Here is a 22,547-nt window from a genome sequence, read left to right on the forward strand (position 1 = left end):
ATTCTAACACTCGAGAATCTTCTACAACTTTAGAGAATAGGCGGGAGTTTCGCAATACATATTTAACATTATAAGCTATGTACGTTTCTAGATATAAATTTAATATAAACAAACGGCGATATTAAAATAAATATATAATAATAAATCCATCACACAACTGATGTATAACTTGATGAGAAACTGTAAACCTTGAAAATACATTTTGTTTTTATTATTGCATTATTCAGATCTTTTACGTATTGACACTAAGAATTTAGTTAGTGCTTAACATTAGCATTCATTTAAAACTGATTTCTAGTGTGTTCAAGCAGTTGTGGTTTATTTCAATTAATTAATTTGTATATTAGACATTCAAGTATAATTGTCACGTTTTATCATTAAGGTGCAAACTTCTTGAAACCTGCTATGGGTGCCCATTAGTTTTGTTTTAGGTGAATACAGTTTTTGTATTTTGTGCCAGATCTTGTAGTTTAATCCTTTAAAAGTGTGACTTAAATTATAAATGCACTTATAAGTGTATTTGATAAAGTAACCTTCTGTTTATTTTTCTCAGATATTGTCTAGAACCAAACCTGCTGCTGGACCAGGGGCACATATCCCTGGTAAGGATCTTAGGTCTAAGTCTAAAGTTCCTACTCTAGAAGAATTTTTGAAAGAAAAGGATTTCACAGGAGCACTGACTTTACTTGAGGTAGTTTGAATAAATTATATTGACACCAAAACATTGATACATATATTTGCATAATTCTGCAACATATTCCATTGTTTTCATAAACACCCAAAAATCCAGTATTTAAGCATTTGTATTGTTATGGTCCTTTTTATTTTTTATCTTCTGACATTATTTCACAATTTATAAATACTGAATCCAATAGACCTAGATTTTGTCAACATGGGTAGGTTTCTGTCTTCATATTGGTAACAGTATTGTAGTTTTACTCATTACTGTAATTTTTTATCATGAAAAAAGAGTAATATATAGCTGTAAAGTTGATCAAGTAGCATACTGAATACATGTATATCTTCATTAATAAACTAGAAATTATCCACTATCCTATTATCAATATTCAATGATAATATAGAACAAGCCTGTAAGCTTTAGTAAGCTTGGATTATATGATGAATTAATATAATTCATTACATCATATTCACTTAGAACTCTGATCCCAGTTAGGCCACAACCAGCCCCAGAACACTGATTTCTGGCCCACAGCATCTGCTTGTTAAAAATTAATTGTGAACAGTTTAGTAAAGAAATTTTGCAATTTTTACTGGTTAAATATGTGGAAGCTGTGTATTGTTAAAGTTTTTATCTTTTTTTGAAGTGTGTTCTTTTATGGGATTGTTATTAAACAACATCGTCTGTAATGTGTAATTTTTTTATAGTTTGTTAAAGTGTTATACAAAATAATTTGTGGAAGACAGTCATGTCCGTCTACAGACTGAGTGGCTAAAATAAGAAACTACATCTAAACAGCATATGATACATTTGCTGAATAGCATCTACTAGTGACTAAGTATTTATAAATACCAAATTGTTGTTTCAAGTAAGCACTTAATGAATAGACAGAATATCAGTGTGGGTAAAAACCCATTTATTTTATGCTACTGGAAGATATTTGTTTAAATCAGTTTTACAAAATGTCCTATTCCATTGATCAGTCATTTATCAATTGTCATTATAAAGAAGTATTTCTAGTTGCACAACAATAACATGAATTTTTAATTTTGTTCTGTTGAAAGTAGCAAAGCAAGTCACAGCTGTTAAATGAATGATGTTACATGTTTTTGATATTGAACGTGTATAACATGAAATATGTGACATGTACATGACACTGTGTTTGTGTGTATTTATGTGAAACAGTTTTTTTCTATATAATAATTTGTAAAAACATCAGCTGTCTTGTTTGAATTATACATTTCATGGAAAAGGTGGATTGAGAATTTATCAGTATGGTCTTTTGTTTCTGAAGTTCACAAGAAAGAGTGGTAAAGGAAACTTGGAGACAGACTTATGGATAGCTTACTGTGCGTTTCATCTGGGAGAATATAAACAAGCTATGGAAGTAAGTGGTCTTGAATTTTGAAATAAATAATCAAGTTTCAGTTGTGAGAAATATGACCTTCTATCCATTTAAACATATTTAGTAATCCATGTGTATTTTATTCATTGTGAATGTATGAATGTAAAACATGGAAACATTGAACAAAGTCATATTAATGTGTTATAGATTGATATTCCACATACATACTTTTGTTGAACATTCCAAAGCAAAGTTGACTGATCATATGATGTATCAGGCAATAGTTTGAGCTCTGTAAATGCAGAGATATTGTCATATCATGGTTAGCATGCAAAACAGTAGGTGACAACAAGGATTTCTCCAACTGTCAAAAGCGAATGACAGTCAGTGCCTGTCTTGCAGTTGCATTACAAATGAAGTTGGTTTCTGTGACTGACTATTCATTTTTGTCTGTTTTCATAATTTTTGAATAATAGTGATCAGAATGGAAATATCCTCCAGTAGAAAAAATGTGGCTGCCAGCTGTTATTATAGTATATGAACAGTACTGATCGAAAGAAAAACATCTCCTAGGGAAAATATGGCTGCTAACTGTTGTTATAGTTTACAAACAGCAGTGATTGTCATGATATAAAAGACTGCTTAGTTTAGATATTATTGATTAATTTATTTTTGTGAGTGAATATTTTATTATTGTTTAGTTTTTGTTATAATAAGAGTTAAAAGCAGACGATTGTAGGAGGTTTGTTAATAATTCATTGATGTTGAGACTATTGAACGTCACATGCAATACATTGATGTCGAGAATATAGAAGACAGGCAGATGATTAAGTGATAAAGATATAAATAGTGTCAGATGAGCAGAAGCAGCAGACAGACAATATCACAAGAGAATAAAGTTACAACAAGGAAAAGCTTGGCATGAAGTTAACTTTTGTAGAAGTGATAGGCCTAATGATTAGCATAGGCCTAGCATTTAGTATGTTAGAGTAAGACTAATGATAGAAAAGGAGATAAGAAGAAGAATTTATTCTGTCAAAGCATGGTTCTCAAGTAATTGAATCAGCCTGAGTGCACTTTGACCAAAGGAACAGAGAATATTTAAAAGAAAGAAGATCAAATGATTACGGTAACTCGTGCCACAATTGTAAGTGAATCACACACATAATACAAGTGTGATAGTAATAAAGATAGTTTAGCTTGTCCACTGAAAATCTAAAGTAATTGAATGGGCCTAAGTGGATTTATTTATCATTGAATTTATCACTAACGAGTCACAGACACCTAGTGTAGAAGAATCCTAAGCCCAATAACAACATGGTATATGTATTTATATACTATTAAGAAATATAAGTAAAAGCCATTTATTTTGACAATTGGAAAAGTAATTTTGTTTAATTCTGATAGTCTGACAGTGATAAAAAGTAAGACATCTTCCAGTAGGAAAAACGTGGCTACTAGCTGTTATTATAGTGTATGAACAGTACTGATCAAAAGAGAAACATCTTCTGCTAGAAAAAATATGGCTGCTAACTGTTGCTATAGTTTACAAAAAGCAGTGTTAAAATGTAAGACATCTTCCACTAGGTAAAACATGGCTACCAGCTGTTATTACAGTTTATGAACAGTACTAATCAAAAGAGAAACATATTCTTCTAGGAAAAATACGGCTGCTAACTGTTGTTATAGTTTACAAGCAGCAGTGACAAAAAAAAAATATTCCACTACGAAAAATACGGCAACTAACTGTTGTTATAGTTTATAAACAGCAGTGATTGAAAGAGAAACAACTTCCACTATGAAAAATGTGATGGGTAATTCCTGTTACAATTTATGAACAGTAGTGGTCAAAAGAAAGGCATCTTCCACTAGGAAAAATGGAACTGCTTCCTACTGATGAGTGTTTGAGATAACTGAGATAGGCTTGCAGTAGGTCTCAGACTGTGTTACAGTTGACCAATTCCATTAACATTTATCATAATTTGAATAATTTCAATCATATTGTACAAAATTATTACAAAAGGTTTATATGGCAGGTGATGCTGAATCTCCAAAATATCTCTAGGCTAACAGGAAAGCATAGCTTCATTGGTGCTTAGAACAACCCTTTCGCCCCGGGTAGGTTAAAGTGCACATTTCAAGATGTTTTGGAGCATTATTTTCAAACTTTTATCTAGTCCAATACTACTAATTAGCTACTGCTTATAACCAATAGAAAGAACATTTTCACCCCTATGTAACTCTGACAGTTGTTTATAAATAGCTTGAAAGAGAAAATAATAATTTTGCCAAAACTAGTGACGTGTGATGATTTAGTCGCTGCTCTGAACAGGAATGTGATTTTTTTCAACTCACATACAGTTTATTGAGAGACCCAACTGAATTACAGGGATTTTGAGTATACTAGTACAGTAATTTGATAACTTTTTGGTCTTCAAAAATTCATATTTGAAGCCTAAAATAACTAGTATCTCTACCCCCTCCACCCAGAAGAATAAACGAGGCTTATGTCAAGGCTTAGCAAGTTTGACGCACGAGCGATGCACGAGTGCAACATTTCGTAACACGGTTATGTACTCGAACTCTTTGTTTGTCAGTGTATTTCTCATTTACTTTCTAAGTGTGGTGAAAGTGAGAGAGAGTAGTATCATTTATAAGAATGTGCCCAAATAACACCTTCATATACTTATGCTGCAAAATTCCACATACATCAAATGGGTGACCATAGTACTGAAACACCTGCTATGTAATTGGATAAGCCCAGCTCAGAACCTATAATGTTTATTGGATCAGCCCAACTCTAAACCATATAATAAATGTTTTTACACATTCTAATTGCAATTTTATTACCCTGAGAAATTCATGTTGAAAGAGTTGTAAGAACTATAAACTGCTATATCCCATATTGTGTTCTCGGAGCAAGGGGAATGTCACCTCACTGAATACATGTGCATTTTTGCACTCGAGAGTTTTGTATTATGGTTGTATGTAAACACTGTGTCTTATAACATAGACAGTGAATTATTGCTGTTTTGTCAGCGGGTTTGTAATTTGTCAGTAACAGTAAAATAAACAGAAAATATATGGGATATCTTTAGCAGTTGAAACTGTCAGGGGAAGAACTTTGAAACTTCATAATCAATAATGAAGGAAAAGGAAACAGCTGCTCATTATATTTCTGATTTTACAGTTTTTCTTTTCATTCTACTTCAATGAGTTGTCTACAGGTTGAAGAATCAAATAATAAATGTAATAACAGGTAAAATATAATGTTTTATTGAAAAAAAGGTATATATGTATTTAGGAGGTTTCAGATGTTGTGCAAGTGAAATTCTAGATTTTTGAAACAAAGAAAAGTATTTTAAAATCTTAAAATGAAGATCACTTTGCACTCAGACTGGTTAAAAAAAAGAATCAATATTTTCACAGACAAATATAAGTAAAAATACTTCATTAAAAAATCTGATTTTTTTTTGTGTGCAAAAGGCTTCTAATGTTTACTATAAATCTACAAAGTTTTGTAAAGATACACTTAAAATATTAAAAGTTATAGCATGAAAACTATAACAAGCACCAAATGGTTATGAGGTCGGTCCCAGGGACTGAGCTCATGTCGAAAGAGTTAAGAGATAACTGAGATGAGATAGGCTTGCAGTAGGTCTCAGACTGTTTTACAGTTGACCAATTCCAATAACACTTATTACAAAAGGGGTATATGGCAGGTGATGATGAGTCTCAAAAATATTTTTAGGCTAACAGGAAAGCATAGCTTCAATGGTGCTTAGAACAAGATAACAAAATATAGACACGATTGACTGGGAGTTTATGTGTAGTCTGACGAGTTGCATATTACCAATTTGTGCCATGTGAAGCTTATATAAACTATCTGATTCTGCTTGCATTGTTCTGACAGTACATGCTGCTTTAAACTAGAACCACCTCAGTTTCACTCGTACCTAAAACTGCCATGCTTTCATCATTTTGACAGCTACATATTGAAACACAAGTTATTGGATACCACTCAGAAGTTTTATTTTGGCGGATCAAATCAAATGTAATTACAACTGAAACACGGTATTAAAATGAACAATTGTGCAAAAAAAAGAAACTTCAAGTAAGTTAGATATTATAATAAAATAAACATATCAAAAGAAACAAGTTAGTAAGCAGGTATAAACAGCTATATATACATACAGAACTTTAAATAAAAACTAATAGGTAAATTATTCTAAACAATATATGTTTGTAAAAAACTGTGAAGAAAATTATGTGAATCCCATTATAAACTAGCCTAAGTGGAACAGTCCATGCAGGTGAAACACTTTTCAATTTGTGCTTTGCATTTAACACACACATGTGTTTTGCACAAGACACATTTATCTGAAATTCTGTTTTTATTCCACTTAAACATCTGGCATTGTTTTCTTTTACATGTTTCACTGGATACAGCAGTGGATTCAGGCTGAGATGCTTGGTACTTTGCAGTTTTTCAAACGTGTTTTTGTTGGAACTCTGAGGCTGGCTTCAATATGAAATCCCGTCCAACTTATATTTTATCCCATGCATTCCTAGTACAAAATAAAGGAATTGATGGCTGACAAATCCATAAAATTATAAAATACAACTGGCCACCAACGAGAACCAGCTTTTACTGAGTACTGGTGTGCCATCTGGTCTGCAACATCCACTCTGTACTTTGTCCGATTGTAGAAAATCACAGTCTCTGTTTTTTCTTCTCAGTAGTCAATTCCAACTAACATGTGAAAAAACTAAAAATGCAAACATTCTTCCTTGGCTTGCACTTGTAAACAGTCAATGTAGCAAAGTCATTCTGTTTCAAAATTATTCTGGTGTACAGCTCTGGTTGTAAGTTTAATGTAGATGCTAGAAGCTCTCTTCGTGATTTGTTCACTGTTCCAACTAGGCTGGTTTGTTTTTCTGCAGCTCTTTTGCCAATTCAAGTGAAGTAAAATAATTGTCTCTAGTCACATTCCTACCTTTTACTAAGTATGGTGCCATCAGCCTGAGTACCACACTGTCTGCCAGTCTCTGACCAGCTGAACAAGTTTCATCTCTGCTCAGAATGTAATTTAGTGCTATGTCTACTACTAGCCAAAACTTTATTCCAAATTTGTCCACTTTGTTTGCCATGTATTGTGCCCAGTGACACCATGCTTTAGTGGGAAACAGCTGCTCATCCACAATATTGTTCCATTATGTCAGGGCAAATTTGTGTGTTTGAAGTTGGACACTTCTTGTTGCTCTCAAGTCAAAACACAAAAATCACAGTATTTCTTGAAATCAGTTCCTTAGCATTGTCTTTGTAAAAAATGGAGTTCCTCATTGCTCAGAACAAAAGCTCTACAGGTAAATGCTTGTATTTTCTTCAAAGATATTTACCAGGAATCATCGTTTTGCATCCTATGTGCCTCTGCTTCAGAACATTGTTGGATGTAGCATAGCATTCATGTATTAATCAATAAGTGAAAAGCACTGAGATTGCTATCATTATTGCATTTTGTCATACTGTGTGGGACCTTTTGTGCAGCCTATCTTTCTGCAGTCTCAACATTTGGATTCATAAGTTCCCAAATTGGTCCCTCCTTTCCAATCTCCTGTATGCCAGCTTGCATTGGTGATGCAGGTGGAGTTGCTGTGGTTGGTACTGTACTGGGTGAAGTGGCTTAAACAATTGAATTTACTGCAGCTGCTGCAGGAGATGACATAGATAAAGTGGCTGGCACTGCAGAGGCACTGCTGCTTTTGCTGTGACCTCTCCTGCATCTAGAGAACTGTTTTGGTAGTAGTAGCACTTTCCTCATTTTTACTTGCAGGATTGTCTGTTTCACAAATCCAGGACTCTGTTTTCATGATTGCTCACATTCCTCACATCAGAATCATTTTCTGACAAAGCACCTCTATCACTTGTTGAGTGTACAATCGTCTTCTTTGAATTTTTGAGTCTCTGTCAGTTTCTTTGTTATTATATATATTCAAATGGACAGACAAGCAGATGCCACTTCTCACAGAAATTGCTAGGATTATAGGTAGACAATGCCGAAGCCTCAATGAACCAACGTCTGTCTGTCAGCTGATATGGATGAATTTTAAGGTCCAAAATATAATTAAATAATAATGTAATCAATGAGCTGAGAGCTCAATTGGAGAGAGAAATAGCAAAAGGCATCTGTACTGAAATTGTGGGCTACTTGCCATACAAAAAAAAAGTTGTGTAGATTCATGTGTAGTAGTTGGATTAATACTGAGTTATGTGACATTGTTATAGTTTTAAGGCTTCATTGTGTTTACAGGCTTGGAAAACTTTATCATAAACATAAGCTTCTTAATGTTTGTATAAACTAGTTAACATCAAATAGTGCAGAAGTGCTTTAATTTAACTATATTATATCACAAAGAAATGTGAATAAAACTTAATATTTAAACTTTCATTTTAATCTTTTTAAATGTGCTTTAAACATAATATTTGTTCAGTATTGGAAATAATTAGAACTGGAGAAAATGGCAAATACTATGGGAATTCCAATCCTTGATTGTGTGAAAATGCACAACGTGGGAATACAGTTGTGTTGATAGTTTACACTGTGAATGATTATCATTCAAGAAATCAGAAGATGCCACATGAGTTAATAAATCTTATAAAACTGCAGACATTCATACTGTGCCCAGTAGTAATAGGATTATGAATCTAGTCATGACTTTTTGGGACTGAAATACTGACAAGTATATAGAAATCAAAGTTTTAGTTTTTCAAGATTACTCCATGCAGAATATTGTGGCAAAATGCAATGTTTCAATAGAACCTGTATACAAAGCTCTGAAGAGAGCATGTGAAACTGACACTGAAGTGGTGGAGGTAATAAACATTCTGAAAGTGATGTTGAATATTTTAGAGTATGTTCTTTACAAAATAGACTACAGTTAATTATTGATTCTGCTAATGGCCTTGCTTAAGTACAGGTGAAAACATTGCCTCAAGTCGAATTTTTAAAATGTTATTGTTACTTTTTCATTAATACATAAAACACACTGAAATGAAAAACATATGTAAACTTAATATTTACTTTGCAACTTGTACAACATAAGTATTTAATTTTTTAAATCTTTCAAGAACCTATATACTCAATTTTCCCCCACACTTGCATGATATTAGTTTTCTGTCTGTGTTTTTTGTTTTTAAAGGAATATGAGAAAATCACCAAAAGGAAGGATGCTCCTCAAGATGCATGGACATTTCTTGCTTGCTGTTACTTTTATTTGGGGATGTACAAGGAAGCAAATGAAGCTGTGATGAAAGGTGGGCTGTCAATGAAAAGGTGTAAAAAAACAATTAGCCATGCTACTAACAGAATATTAGAGATTGTATTCTACTTAAAGTTTTGAGTTATCTACCTTTTATATAACTTATCAAATAATATTAAAGATTGCATGTTACTGAAGATAAAACTTTCAAAAATTATATAATTATGTTTATAGACACATAGGTTTAAAGTATCGTTTCTTAAAAGTAAGTGTGATCACGCTTTTAATGCTTTTTGTGAGGTAAGTTGATAAGTCAATTCAGTGAGTTGCAAACAAGTTTTATTATCAGGTTATCTAATTGAACTTTTTATTTGAACATGTGCAACATTTTTACTTATTTCAAATAGATAACGTACCAATTTCAGATATACACTTTAAGCATTCTTTTTTATATATGTCATTCGGCTGTTGGTAGCTGTTTCAGTGTAAGAGCAGGGTCTGCTCTGAGCTTTGCAAAATTTGCATTTTGTGATTTTATTTTGTGCCAATGTTTGAAGACAGTAAAATTTGAACATTGATTATATATGTCATATTGTTTATTACATGGTACTGTGTTAAATTTTGAAATAAATATGAAAAAACCTTACTGATTTTTATTTTGATCATATGGGTATATACCCATCACAAATTCATTTTTCAAAAGTTAGCTTCTAGCTGGTTCCTAGTTTTGAAAATTGGCATCAGAATCCCAAGGCTGTTAATTTTTTTGGCTCCCACTATTTTATGAACCAGAGAAGTTCCCAAAGAGAAATAGCCAACTGTTCAGTTCATTCATCAAGCATCAGCTGAGCAGGATTCTATGATTTGATGTTGTAGAACTGATGAAATTTTTAGATGTTATTAATCAGTCACTAGTTTTATGTAATCTAACTACAACACAATGCAGCTATGTAGTGCAACTTGAAACACACTTTCCAAGTAGTTTTAGTTTACTTGCTATTATGTAGGTTATATAAACTGATTTTAACAAAGTTTTATCCTTCCTTTTTGTTTTTGCATTTAAACATCTTATTACCAATCAATAATCAGCACACTTGATTGCAGTAGAACAAGCAGTCTAATTCCAGTATTTCTTGAAATATTTATTACATACTCATAATTGTATTGTCTTGTGACTTGTTTTTGTTCTTTCATGAATAATTAAAATTTGAATATATCTATAACATAGAATTATACCTTTTTTTTTATACAAATTTTAGGCAACCAACCCAACTAATCACAATTGTCTTTGAACAGTTGCCAATGCTTTCGTTTTATGAAATGTTTTATTTAATATAATTACTAGCTTTAGCTATAATACTGAGGCCGAGTTTCTTCAGGTTCAAAGAAGAATGAGTGAATTAGACCATCATCATTTCACTTAGGTGATACCTTTTACCCTATAATTCTCTAACCTCATCAGTGGAGATCAACACGTGTCTCTGGATTTCATTTTTCATAATGATTGCCACATGTGAAGAATAAAACTTTTTTTTTGGGGGGGGGGGGATGTACAAGTGCATGACTTCACCTTAAACTTCCAGTATAGGTCTTTTTTTTTTACTAGTAGCTGGAGTATGTATGCATGAATGAAACATATTGGATGACTTTATAATCAGCATGAAACAGATTCAGTACACCTGACTCATGCAGAGGTGCATAGCTGTAATCCATTACACAATTGATTACCAGGAATAGTTTAGTAAACACAGTTACCTACAGATCTTATTTCATGATGCTTTATAGTTTATTTCTACCCACTGCTAAAAATTGCACATATTGTAACATTTTAATAGAGTTATTAAGGAAATTATTATAAACGTATGTCAATAATACTTGGCATCAAAATGTAAATAATAAACCAAATGTTAATATTATATAAGTTTTCGTTTCTTATTTTTACAAGAAAATATTTCAAGTTCTCATTCTTCACATCCATGTGTCACATGACATTTGTTTGCTCTGAATAGCCCACTTAAACATTTTTTTCACCCCTGTTTCAACTTCTGAGTTTTAATACAAATTACAGAGTTATAGTATTGGTATTGCTGAGACAAAATCTCATTCTATAGTTTCCAACCACCCTTATTTACAGAAATATAAACTAGAAAGTAATCCACATTCCATGCCCTTCTATCACATTCTGTCCTTTAAAAAATATCAGTAATTCTCTCTGACATTTGCTATCATATTATTTATACCCAATATGAGGAGAATATTTTATTTACTGACTTACATTAAATTAAAAAACTGAATTCATTTCCCTGTAGTATATGCATTAACCAGATGATTTCTAGCTTGTTACATAGTAGTTAGACCACAGTTCAAAAAGCAATAAACAAATTTAATAATAAATGCTCCCAGCTGTTAACAGTAAATGACTGTAATTTTCTGTTACAATTCTAGAAAAAAAAAGGTAGTTTAGATTTATTTCATACTTTTATGTGATGGTTATAAGGTTGGTCAAATGGACCAAGCTCATATAGTGTTAGAGCAGAGAAAGTAACACATAAAATATAGTTTTACCAAAAAGGACTTGAAATTCTAGAGTTAATAAAAATCAAATTTAATAACTGAGGTGAAAAGAAGTATTTTTAATCTTAACAAAATCACCTTGCACTGAAACTAGTCAGAGAGAGACTGACTCCATAAATTCACAAACAAATGTTTAATAAAAATACTTAATTAAAAAAAACCTGATTTTTTGCACACAAAAGACTTGTAATGTTTTCTAAAAGTTTGTCAAATTTCGTGAGATGGATCAAAATGATCAAGCCTGTATGGAGAAGGTTAAAGAAATTTTTGTTTTTACAAGTTATGTAAACTTTGAAACTGAGGTGTCAACTTTATTAACCTTGAAAGAGCAAAATAAACATGCAACTCAATATTACTTAGTAGCATAAAATTTCAGGAGAGTCAAGTAAACATCTGCTAACATTCAATTAACTGGGTAGGCTAGGAGATTCTTGTCAAAGCTCTCATACAGCTGTCATTGATTAGACAATTGCTGTTTATTTTATAATTTTTAAAGAGGAATTTTGAAAATCATAAACTACCACCATGACATAATAAACCTAAATGGTATAATATTAGCAATTTGTTTAGCCATTGATGTATAAATATGAGTTAGGTGTATCATTCTGTGCATAGGGGCCAAGAAGATGTGCCAAGAACAGATATGTGCAAAAAGTTACTAATGTTAAGAGGAGAAAAATGTGGACTTTTCCCATCTGATAGAGAGTGAGAAAAGTTGCAAATTTCTGTAAAAATATTTAGTTTTTTAACAACAAAATTTTCAGCCTGAAGTGTAAATACCACATACCTGCCACATATCCCTTAGTAGTTATTCTAAGGTTCATTTTAGGTTGTTTTTGTAGATGTTCATTACAGTGTAATTCTCTGGAAATACATAAATAAATTCTTAGTCTCTGCTTGTCTGTAATGTGACATTTGTTTGCTCAGACTTGCCCATTTTCTACTTTTTGTCACTCCTGTATGAAGTCTTGAGTTAACATAAATTACTCATTATAGTACAGATATTACTAAAGTATATTCTAATTTTTATAGCCTCCAATCTTCTTTGTTTATAGAGATATAAACCATAAAATCAAACCCACTTGCCATGACCTCCTATCACATCTTCTCCTTCACAAATTACAAATAATTCTCTGACATTTGCTAATACATCATTTACAATCAATAGAAAGTAAAAAATTTAATCTGCTGAATAACATAAAATGCTACCTTGTTGTCAGTAAAAATGTTTAGTTATTTTTCCTACAGATTGAAAGTTGATATTACTGAGTTCAGATTGAACAGCTTAGAGGATTATTTTAAGGCACTTATGCCTTCATTAAAAGGCCAGCTAAATTATAAGTTAAAGAACATGGTTGGTTTTTACACATTGTCATTTTGTTTTCTTAATTGCATACTTCAAGTATATAAAAATTATATTAGTTATCAGTAATATCGTTACAAGGAACTATGGTTTAGATTCGTTGATGAGCCGACAGCAAATAAACGAGGCCAAATATTAAATTTGTTTTTTATTAGGTATATTTTTTATTTATTATCATAAAAGTTATTAAAGTGTAAAAAATTAGAAATTTATTAGGTTAGATAATGAAATAATAAAATTTCTCCACAAGGTATGCTTTCAATTGGCTCATACTTTATGTAATTCAATATTGTCACTTGAGCTACGCAGGTTCTAGGTTGAATCAGAAGGCTTTTCTTTGGTATCTTGCACACATAATTCTAGGATTTGCCACCTCTTCCTGCACATCATCTTCAAAAGATAATTTTTAAGAACACTGTTGGGTTTTTTCCTGATTATCAACTGTTATGAAAGTTTTACACGTCAGAATTTCTTTGTAACTTGTTTGATGGTGATAAAATGTTTGCAGTAAAGGTAAATTTAACTGATGGGCGATAGTTCAATTGAGTAACCTGATTGAGGTGTTATATATTACTCTCCTCATTTCAGTTCTAGAAATATACTGCATAAAATTAAGATTACAAAAACATCTTATATTCAGAAGTATTAGGTCTACTTTATTTTAGACAAAATTTGATCAAAATAGGTTTATACCATTATTTATTTTAACATATTTTTTTGTTTTTACATTAGGTACTTGTACATTAAGTGTTGTATGTGATCATGTCTCACTGTTAAAGACAAAACATAATACAGAAATTAATTTCCTCTCTCACAAATAAGTTCCAAATTTTCATATTATGTAATAATAATCTTTCATCAATTGATTGTCAAACTAAGCAAAAATCCTAAAAACAAAAACATGTGCATTCATGGACCATGAAAATGAGACACTAAATTAGCAAATTGTAAACAGGATGAACTTGCACTACGTCTTCTTCACATACATTATGACTTTATGGCATTCTGAAATGTTTAAAATCATAAAATACACAATTAATAGTTTAAGACATAGAAATTTCACACATAAGAAGTACTCTTATCATTCTAATTTTCTTTAGCTCTCTCTATATAGGCTTGGTCATTTTGACTGACCTTGTAACCATGAAATTATACATACTATAATTTTGAATGTATTAAGGTGTATATCTACTAAATTTGAAGCTTTTAGTATTACAAGTGTTTCATAACCAAGTATTTATAAATTATGTATTTTTACTACAGATCTGACTATGATTGTATGTGGTCAGAATCTGATTCAGATTCTGAATAATGTATGTGCAAGGTGATTTTCAAGTTAGAAATAATAATACTTGTTTCTTCTTCAGTTTTCAGATATCATTTGTATAACCTCAAGAGCCTCTTAAATTATTATCAAACACTTGTTTATTAAAACCTTCTATTTGTAATTTTCTCTACCCTAACACTATACAGACTTGGTTGATTTGAACTGTTTGTTTGTTTGTTTGCAATTAAGCACAAAGCTACACAATGGACTATCTGTGCTCTGCTCACCATGGGTATCGAAACCCGGTTTCTAGCAGACATACCACTGTGCCATTGGGGAGGGGGAGGGGGATTTATTTGAATAACCTTGTAACCAGACATAAAAAATACAAAATAAATATAATTTCCTTTTTTCTTTCTAGAATGACCACATATTGTAAAAGAAAATTATAATTATTTATCCTAAACAGCATAAGACTTGTAACAGTTTACATCTGTTTCTATTTAAATTTATCATTTTGTTGCTCTTTGAACCATGTTGAATTAATAATCCTGCAATACAAATTGTCAATCAAATGGCAAATGAGACAAAGTAGTGGGTAAAAAAAAACTTTTAAAGAGGATATACAATTAAATGATAAACAAAAAAAGACATTTCATCCTGTTCTCTCAGCCTATGGTGCCTGTGGTTATAACCTAGGCATGTTTCTGACCTCGGCTTTCTTTTCATGTGTAATTTCTGTTTTGTTACATAAAAAAAATTTAACAAAATTCATCGATAAACTTTCATATTTTGATCCAAATTTTATCATGTTCAGTTATGATCATTCTTCTCTTCATGCAAATTGCTGTTCAAGAAGCTTCTACTATTTCTCTTTACAAAAACTCTAAATAATTCTCATCATAGAAATTTTTTGCTATGTCTTATCATTGTTGAATTATTGAAATTGACTAAAAAAATGATAGATTTTCAGTTTAACAATATAAATTTAAATCAGATTGATGGTATAGTCATGGATTACCTATTTGCCCCTGTGCTTTGTAATTTATTTATGAGTTACATTGAAGTTGATACATATAAGCACCACTGTTTATTCATATGTTTTGGCTATAATACACTGTTGATGTATGTACAGGTTTTTCCAATCCACAACAAGCCCAACTTTTTGTAAAACTACTTCACAAATAACACCCTTCTGTAATATTCACCATGAAATAAGAAACTCATAAAACTTTATCATTTATTAACGTTGTTATATGTAAGTTAGATCAAGGCTTCTCAATGAGTGTTTATCACAAGCCTATGAGCAGATCAAGTGTTATCTCAAGAGAATGACAAGGAACAAAGGCAGCTAGAATAGCAGCAACTTGATGACTTTCTTGACCACATATGTGAAAACTACATGCACCAGAAGGACTGACAAATTCTGTATTAAAATAAGAATGTAAAAAATGCTTGGTATGTTTATATACAATAACTCTGCTGTAGAGTATTTATAGCAAAGCTACTATATATAAATGAATATTCTTTATATTCTCTCAGGACCTAAAGGAATTATGGTTTCATCTGTTGAAAAAGCACAATATTAATTAAAGGTTAGATTTAATTTTACACCTAACATAAAATTAAGCAGTATTCCATCACATAAATTTCAAGACAACATGTATGTAATGTTTATGAACACAAATGTAACAACTTTATAGCAAGCTAAAAATGTGAAAGAGGAAGAAAATTCTGTATCCACATAAATGAACAAATTTCTCTGATTTTGACAACATAAACAAGACTCTGGTCACAACTCATTCATTTCCCATAATTTCTAAGGAAAACAACAACAAAATATCCTGGTTCCCTGCTACATTTACTCACCAATGGAATTTCAACTGCTTTATGATTGCTTCACTGCATTGATATATTTATATTTTCAAATACTATTCTGTGATGATAAGTAAGACTGTGGTGATTTGTTTTCCTTTTGTTTTCATTTTCCTGTATAGCTATTTTAATGGTTTGTTCGACTTACTATGGGATTCCTCATATCTATAAAGTAATGCAAGTGTTCTCAACATTTAAAAATTAAATTGGATAGAAAGATGTAGTTATGGCATAAACATACTACATAGGAGAAACTTTGGTTTGTTGTATTATAAAAAAGACCTGGATTTTTGTTTTTGAAAAGCTATACAAACCTTGATTTGGTTTTGTGTTATTTCACATGTGTATCTGTAAATTTTCCATTTCAATCGCCATACAATTGGTAACTGTTGAAATTCTATGATTTTAATTTTTAATGATGCTTTTATTTATATCTGTGTGTATATTTGCACTTGCATACACGTGTCAAACTAATTTTCTTTATCTTGCGTGTACACTGAATTACATAAGATATAAATCATCTTCTGTATAAGATTTTTTTTTAACAGTATCCTTCCACTGGCAATAACATAAGACTCAAAACAAACAGTTGATTTTGTATTATTTAACAAACAACATCTCGTTCACCTTATAAGTCATTTTGTTTCACTTATGTTTATACAGGCCCCAAAAACCAGCTTCAGAACCGACTATTGTTTCACCTTGCTCACAAGTTTGGTGATGAACAACAATTGATGGAGCATCATCAAAACTTGGAGGATATCTTGGAAGATCAACTTTCTTTAGCTTCCATACACTATCTAAGATCCCATTATCAAGAAGCTATTGACATATATAAACGTATACTCCTGGACAACAGGTATACTGTATATATTTGATTGCATGCTGTCTTCAGTACTTTTGGCCAAAAACTATTAAAGTATCATAGTTTTGCATAAAAGATTTGTAGCATGTTTGGATAGAAATGCTGCAATAGATGAATATTTTATCTCTGTCATGGTGTAACAGCTATACATATACATACCCATCCACTGGTTTCCTCTGATATAATTATTATGTGTTTCTTTGAAGCATAGACTTGCAAGATTCTTTAGTGTAAACATCAATACTCTCTTAAGATATTAATCATTTTATAATCTAATAATTTTTCTTTATATTTTTCTCTCTTTTTTTCTCTTTTGAAGTATAATATCTTTAATCTAATTTGCAAAAATTGTGTAATTGTGTAATTTTTGAGGTATATCTTATTTATGGCAGTGATGATAAATCCATCACAGAAGCCATTAAAAAGTATGGAAAAATGAAAAATCATATATTTGTTTTCACTAGAAAGTATGTAACTTAAATGCATTTTAAAGAAATAGATAAAATTTTAGCTACATTAGATACTTGTAGACTTTATAAACGTAAATCTATAAAATGTTGTCTTTGACACTTAAGATCATGATTTGGATGTTTTATTCTGGTTAGTAACGTATCTTATTTTTTTACCTATAGGGACTTCCTGGCATTAAATGTATATGTTGCTTTGTGTTACTACAAGTTAGACTACTATGATGTTTCACAGGTATTGTGTTTTATATTATTTAGGTTAATGAATTTATATTGCCCAGTTTTATGAGGAACAGTTTAAAGTAGTTTGGTTTTTCCATTCAACTATTTTTCTTCTTGTTACTATACTATACTATATAGATATGAGAAACAAGCACTTCAACTCTCTCACTACAAGCTCCGTCAAATTGACCAAGTTCACGACCCCAAATTGACATTTATAGTTTCCATACTATAATTTCTAATATGTTTTGTATATCTTCACAAAATTTTGCAAGCTTTCAGTAATTATTAAGAGTCATTTGTAGGCAAAAAATCAGAATTTTTAATGAAGTATTTTAACTAAAAATTTCTCCATGATTATATGGAGACAAAGAGTCTTCCCTGAGTGCAAAGTGATTTTTGTGTTAAGAATAAAAATACTTTTCTTCATCTAAAAAATCTCAAATTTCATTTGCATAATCTCTAAACCTCCTAAATATATTTCAAACTTGTTTTTTAAAGTAAAAATTTTTATTTTGTCTGTTACTTTTTCTACTCTAACTCGATGCGAGGTTAATCAGTTTTACTGACCTCATAACCACCAAAGAAAATTAAAAAATCTAAAATACCCTTTTTCTTTCAAGAATAATGTCAATTTGTAACATGAAACTGCATTTGTTTATTCTAAATACCTTTAAACTTGTTACAGTACATGTGTTTATACTTAAATTTTATTGTTTTTGAACTATGACTAAATGATATTCTCACTATAAAGTTTGTAAATCACTTGACAAATGTCTAACTCATGTTACCCTATCGAACTATGTAACACATGAGCTACTTGCTAGTCATGCATAAACATACCCCGTGAAAAATTGTTACTTGTTTTACCTAACTTTACCTAAGCTGACCTAAAAAAAAATGTTTTTACACTTTAGTTACTTTTATAATAATAAATAAGTAAAGAATACACATGAAAAACAAAAAATAAAGAACTTACCCGGGCCTTCTTTTTTTTGGTGTCGACTGTTGATGACATTTACCCAATTTTATTTTGCTAATGATACTACTGCACTAAATAATTCTTTATTCAGTTAAATAATATACCAAAGGACACAGAATAATTACTTGCAAAAAGTAGACAATGTCCTATAACTATCCCAATATATCTGGCTTTCTAACTATGCAACAAGAGCCGTTAAAACGTTCAGCTAAATCCATTGATGTGTTACCCATGAAAATAAAGTTTGAACTGAAAGTGAAACAGACAATTCTCTGTGTGGGAAACAACATAATATAATATATCATTTGATAGATTAAAACCTTGTTTTTCTATTGGTTATAAATAATATAGTATTAAACTTCAGAGAGAACTATTGGAAATTTCTGAAAGAGAGTATGTGACAGGCCGGCATGGCAAGAGGGGTTTGATTTTCTATTTGATGGCTCTGTAACCAAATAAGATATAGATAATTAGAAAATTAATCTTTTCTTAGAATTCTTAAAGTCACATATATTTAAAATAATTTCTGTAGAATTACATTATTCTGGAGTAAACTCAAGCTATTACAATTACTATAGTATGATAAGTTATTGTACAAGCCAAGTTTTAGTACAGTTGTAACAGCGAGATATTTACTTAAGTTTAATAGATTTGTATTTCTGTATCATAAAATAAGAGTATAAAACAAGAAACATCATCTTGTTTCATTATACACAATTTTTTGAGGAATAAATATACTGGGTATTGTAGATATAAACCAGAAAGTCAAACCCACAAGCCATGCTTTTCCAATTGCATCCTGTGTTTCCAAAAATTGATTATTTATAATCAATAGAAAGAGCAAATTGTAACTACATAAATCACCTAATCATCTGTTTTGTTGGAACCTTTAAATTTAATTTACTTCTCATTGGAGCTTGATTGGTTTCAACAAAGACATTTATTCAGGAAGTAATGAACTTCATAGGTTATTTAGAAAACCAATTAAATTAGAGTAGTTTTTATACAATCTGATCTAGTGAATAGTGTATTTTTGGTTTTCTAAAATTCACATTTGAAACCTACATGAATTGTTTTTTGGACAACCAACATAATTGGAAAAAAAAAGCTTAGGAAAGCAGGAATTTGACTACAGACTTGTCTAGGCTAAAGATAAGTTCTAAATTTCTTATTTTTTTATGTATATTTTTCATTTATTGTTATATATTTTTTTAATAAAAATAACTAACATATAAAATTTAACTTATTAAGTTAGATAAATAAACTTAAATGAAAACAATCAATAAAAACTTTTTTTCCTCAAATAATGCCCAAAGAACATAGGTAATTAAAGATGTTAAATGATGTAACCTAAAACTTTGTTTACCCTAAACTCTCTGCACTTCCCACTCAGTACTGGATTAATCCATAGGCCACCTAAGCCCAGATCTATGGCTCTAGCCATACAGGGTCCCCTCTGGCCATCCAAGTAAAAAAGTATGTTTTGTAAAACTAGCAGAATAGAGGTAAGAGTGAGTTATTATTATTCCCAAATATTACCTAGAACTAGGGCTCCATTAAACTTTAATCTGGCACTGCTTCCACTGGGTGATTTATTGCCTTTCATGATAGTTGCACAGTTTAGAGAGCAATAAAACAAGTGAAAGCAACTGTGAAAAGTTAAGAGGATTGAAGCTCTTAAGATAAATAATCGCCAGTCATTCTTTAAAGATAAGTTATTTTTTATTCTAGTTTTTGTTTTCTAACTTTTCATTTCACTTTTCATTGATGATTTTGCTTCTGTTAGTGTTAGGGTAGAGAAAATAAGATATAAAGAATAAAGTTTTATCAAAAAACTTATGAAACTTGTTTAGAATGCTCTAGATGTTAAGTAAATGAAATATGAAACTGTAAGATGAAAAGAAGTATTTTTATCTTTAGCATGAAATTCATATTTCATTTGGAATGACTCAGTAAAGGTTTCATAAATTCACAAACAAATCTTGTAAGGTTTACAAAAATCTTGATAAATTTCGTGAAAATATACTTAGCAAATTTGGTATTATGTTAAATGTTGTTATGTATAGCTTCACAGAAATGGCGGTTAATGATATGCACCATGCTGTACATGTAGGCTTAGATAATACAAAAAATATATATATATACACAATAATATAAGAGTGGACACAATAATAAATATACCTGATAAGTTCATTGCACAGTGAAGCAAGGCAAAAGTGATTATCTAATCCAATATGAACAGTTGTTTCTTACTTTTTAACCCCATTGCTCGAGGTACCCTTTACTGTGCATGACACAAGGTTTCAGTGTCTTACATTCAAAATTTTATTAAACTATTTTTTGTTTATGTTATACCAATTAGAATAGCATAAACTCTTAGCTAACAATCCATATTTTAATAGTATAAAAGTTTAAGTTCTTAATTTTACAAGGCAATATAAAAAAAATTCTGAATTTCCACTAGTCTGACTCACTTGACACATTTTGTCCAAGCATGTCATCATTCCTATCTTATCCATAACCCCTCGAAAATGTACGAAATTAAACGTAAAATACGCTATATAAAATCGTTATTGCTTAAACAAACCATAATTTTTATAGCCTTCAGTTATGTTTGGTTACAGAGCTATTGAATAGAAAATCAAACCTCTCCTGCCACACCCACCTGTCACATCCTCTCTTTCACAATTCTTTGATAGTTCTCTCTTACATTACCTATAACCAATAGAAAGTCAAGGTTTTCATCTATCAAATGATGTATTGTATAACGTTGTATTCTGAACAGAATATAGTCAATTTCACTCACAGTTCAAGATTCATTCCTGTGGGAAAGTTAATGACTAGCTTGGATGAATTTGTAATGGCTCTTGTTGCATAGTTAGAAAGCCAGGAAAACTTTGAGAGTTAAGTGAATTTGTCTACTTTTTGCATTATTAGTCTATATTCTTTAGTGCGTTATTTAATTAAATAAAACTTATTAAGGGCATTACTATCTATAGTATAAAAAATTAGGGTTAACTCTCTTCGAAACCCGACAGCAAGAAAAAAAAAGATTGGGTAAGTACTTTATTTCTTGTTTTTCATATTTATTATTATAAAAGTAACTAAAATCTAAAAATACAGATCTTTTTAAGTTATTTAAGACTATATTAGGTAAAAATAAGTAATAATAATAATATAATTAAAATGGTTCATGAGGCACACCTGTGAGCAGCTCGTTGATAATGTAATTTGATAGGGTAATGTGAGCTGCATGTTCCCCGAGTGATTTACAACTTATAATGGTGTGGATAGTAGTTAGACATGGTTCAAATGGCGATAAAACAATAAAATTTAATTACAAATAGATATATACTGTTACAAACTTAGAGCTACTTGAAATAAACGACTGTAGTTTCATGTTACAATTTAAAGTCATTTTAGAAAGAAAAAAGGGTAATTTAGGTAGTTATGAGGTCAGTCGTATTGACTGATCCCGTTTTGAAATAGAGTAGAGAAAATAACAGATAAACTATAAAGTTTTACTGAAAAAAACGTTTGAAATGCATTTTTAGGTTTTAGGGATAACACAAAGGAAACTTGAGATTTTTGAAATGAGGAAAAGTATTTTTAGTTTTAACATGAAAATTACTTTGCACATAGACTATT

General features: G+C 30.7%; 1 protein-coding gene across 1 annotated transcript in view; it reads left to right on the top strand.

Moving 5' to 3' along the window:
• Nucleotides 1-553: 553 nt before the first annotated feature.
• The window catches only part of LOC106469976 (intraflagellar transport protein 56-like), a gene marked incomplete at its 5' end in the record, with an annotated part of 63,345 nt that continues 41,351 nt past the window's right edge, over nt 554-22,547 (top strand). Inside the window, 5 exons of the mRNA XM_013930496.2 lie at nt 554-691; nt 1,974-2,066; nt 9,225-9,339; nt 17,027-17,222; nt 17,861-17,930. Coding sequence (XP_013785950.1) covers nt 554-691; nt 1,974-2,066; nt 9,225-9,339; nt 17,027-17,222; nt 17,861-17,930 — 612 coding nt within the window. The remainder of the gene's footprint in view (nt 692-1,973; nt 2,067-9,224; nt 9,340-17,026; nt 17,223-17,860; nt 17,931-22,547) is intronic.

Source organism: Limulus polyphemus, unplaced genomic scaffold (genome assembly GCF_000517525.1).
Source record: "Limulus polyphemus unplaced genomic scaffold, Limulus_polyphemus-2.1.2 Scaffold3752, whole genome shotgun sequence".
In the NCBI taxonomy this organism is placed as follows: Eukaryota; Metazoa; Arthropoda; class Merostomata; order Xiphosura; family Limulidae; genus Limulus; species Limulus polyphemus.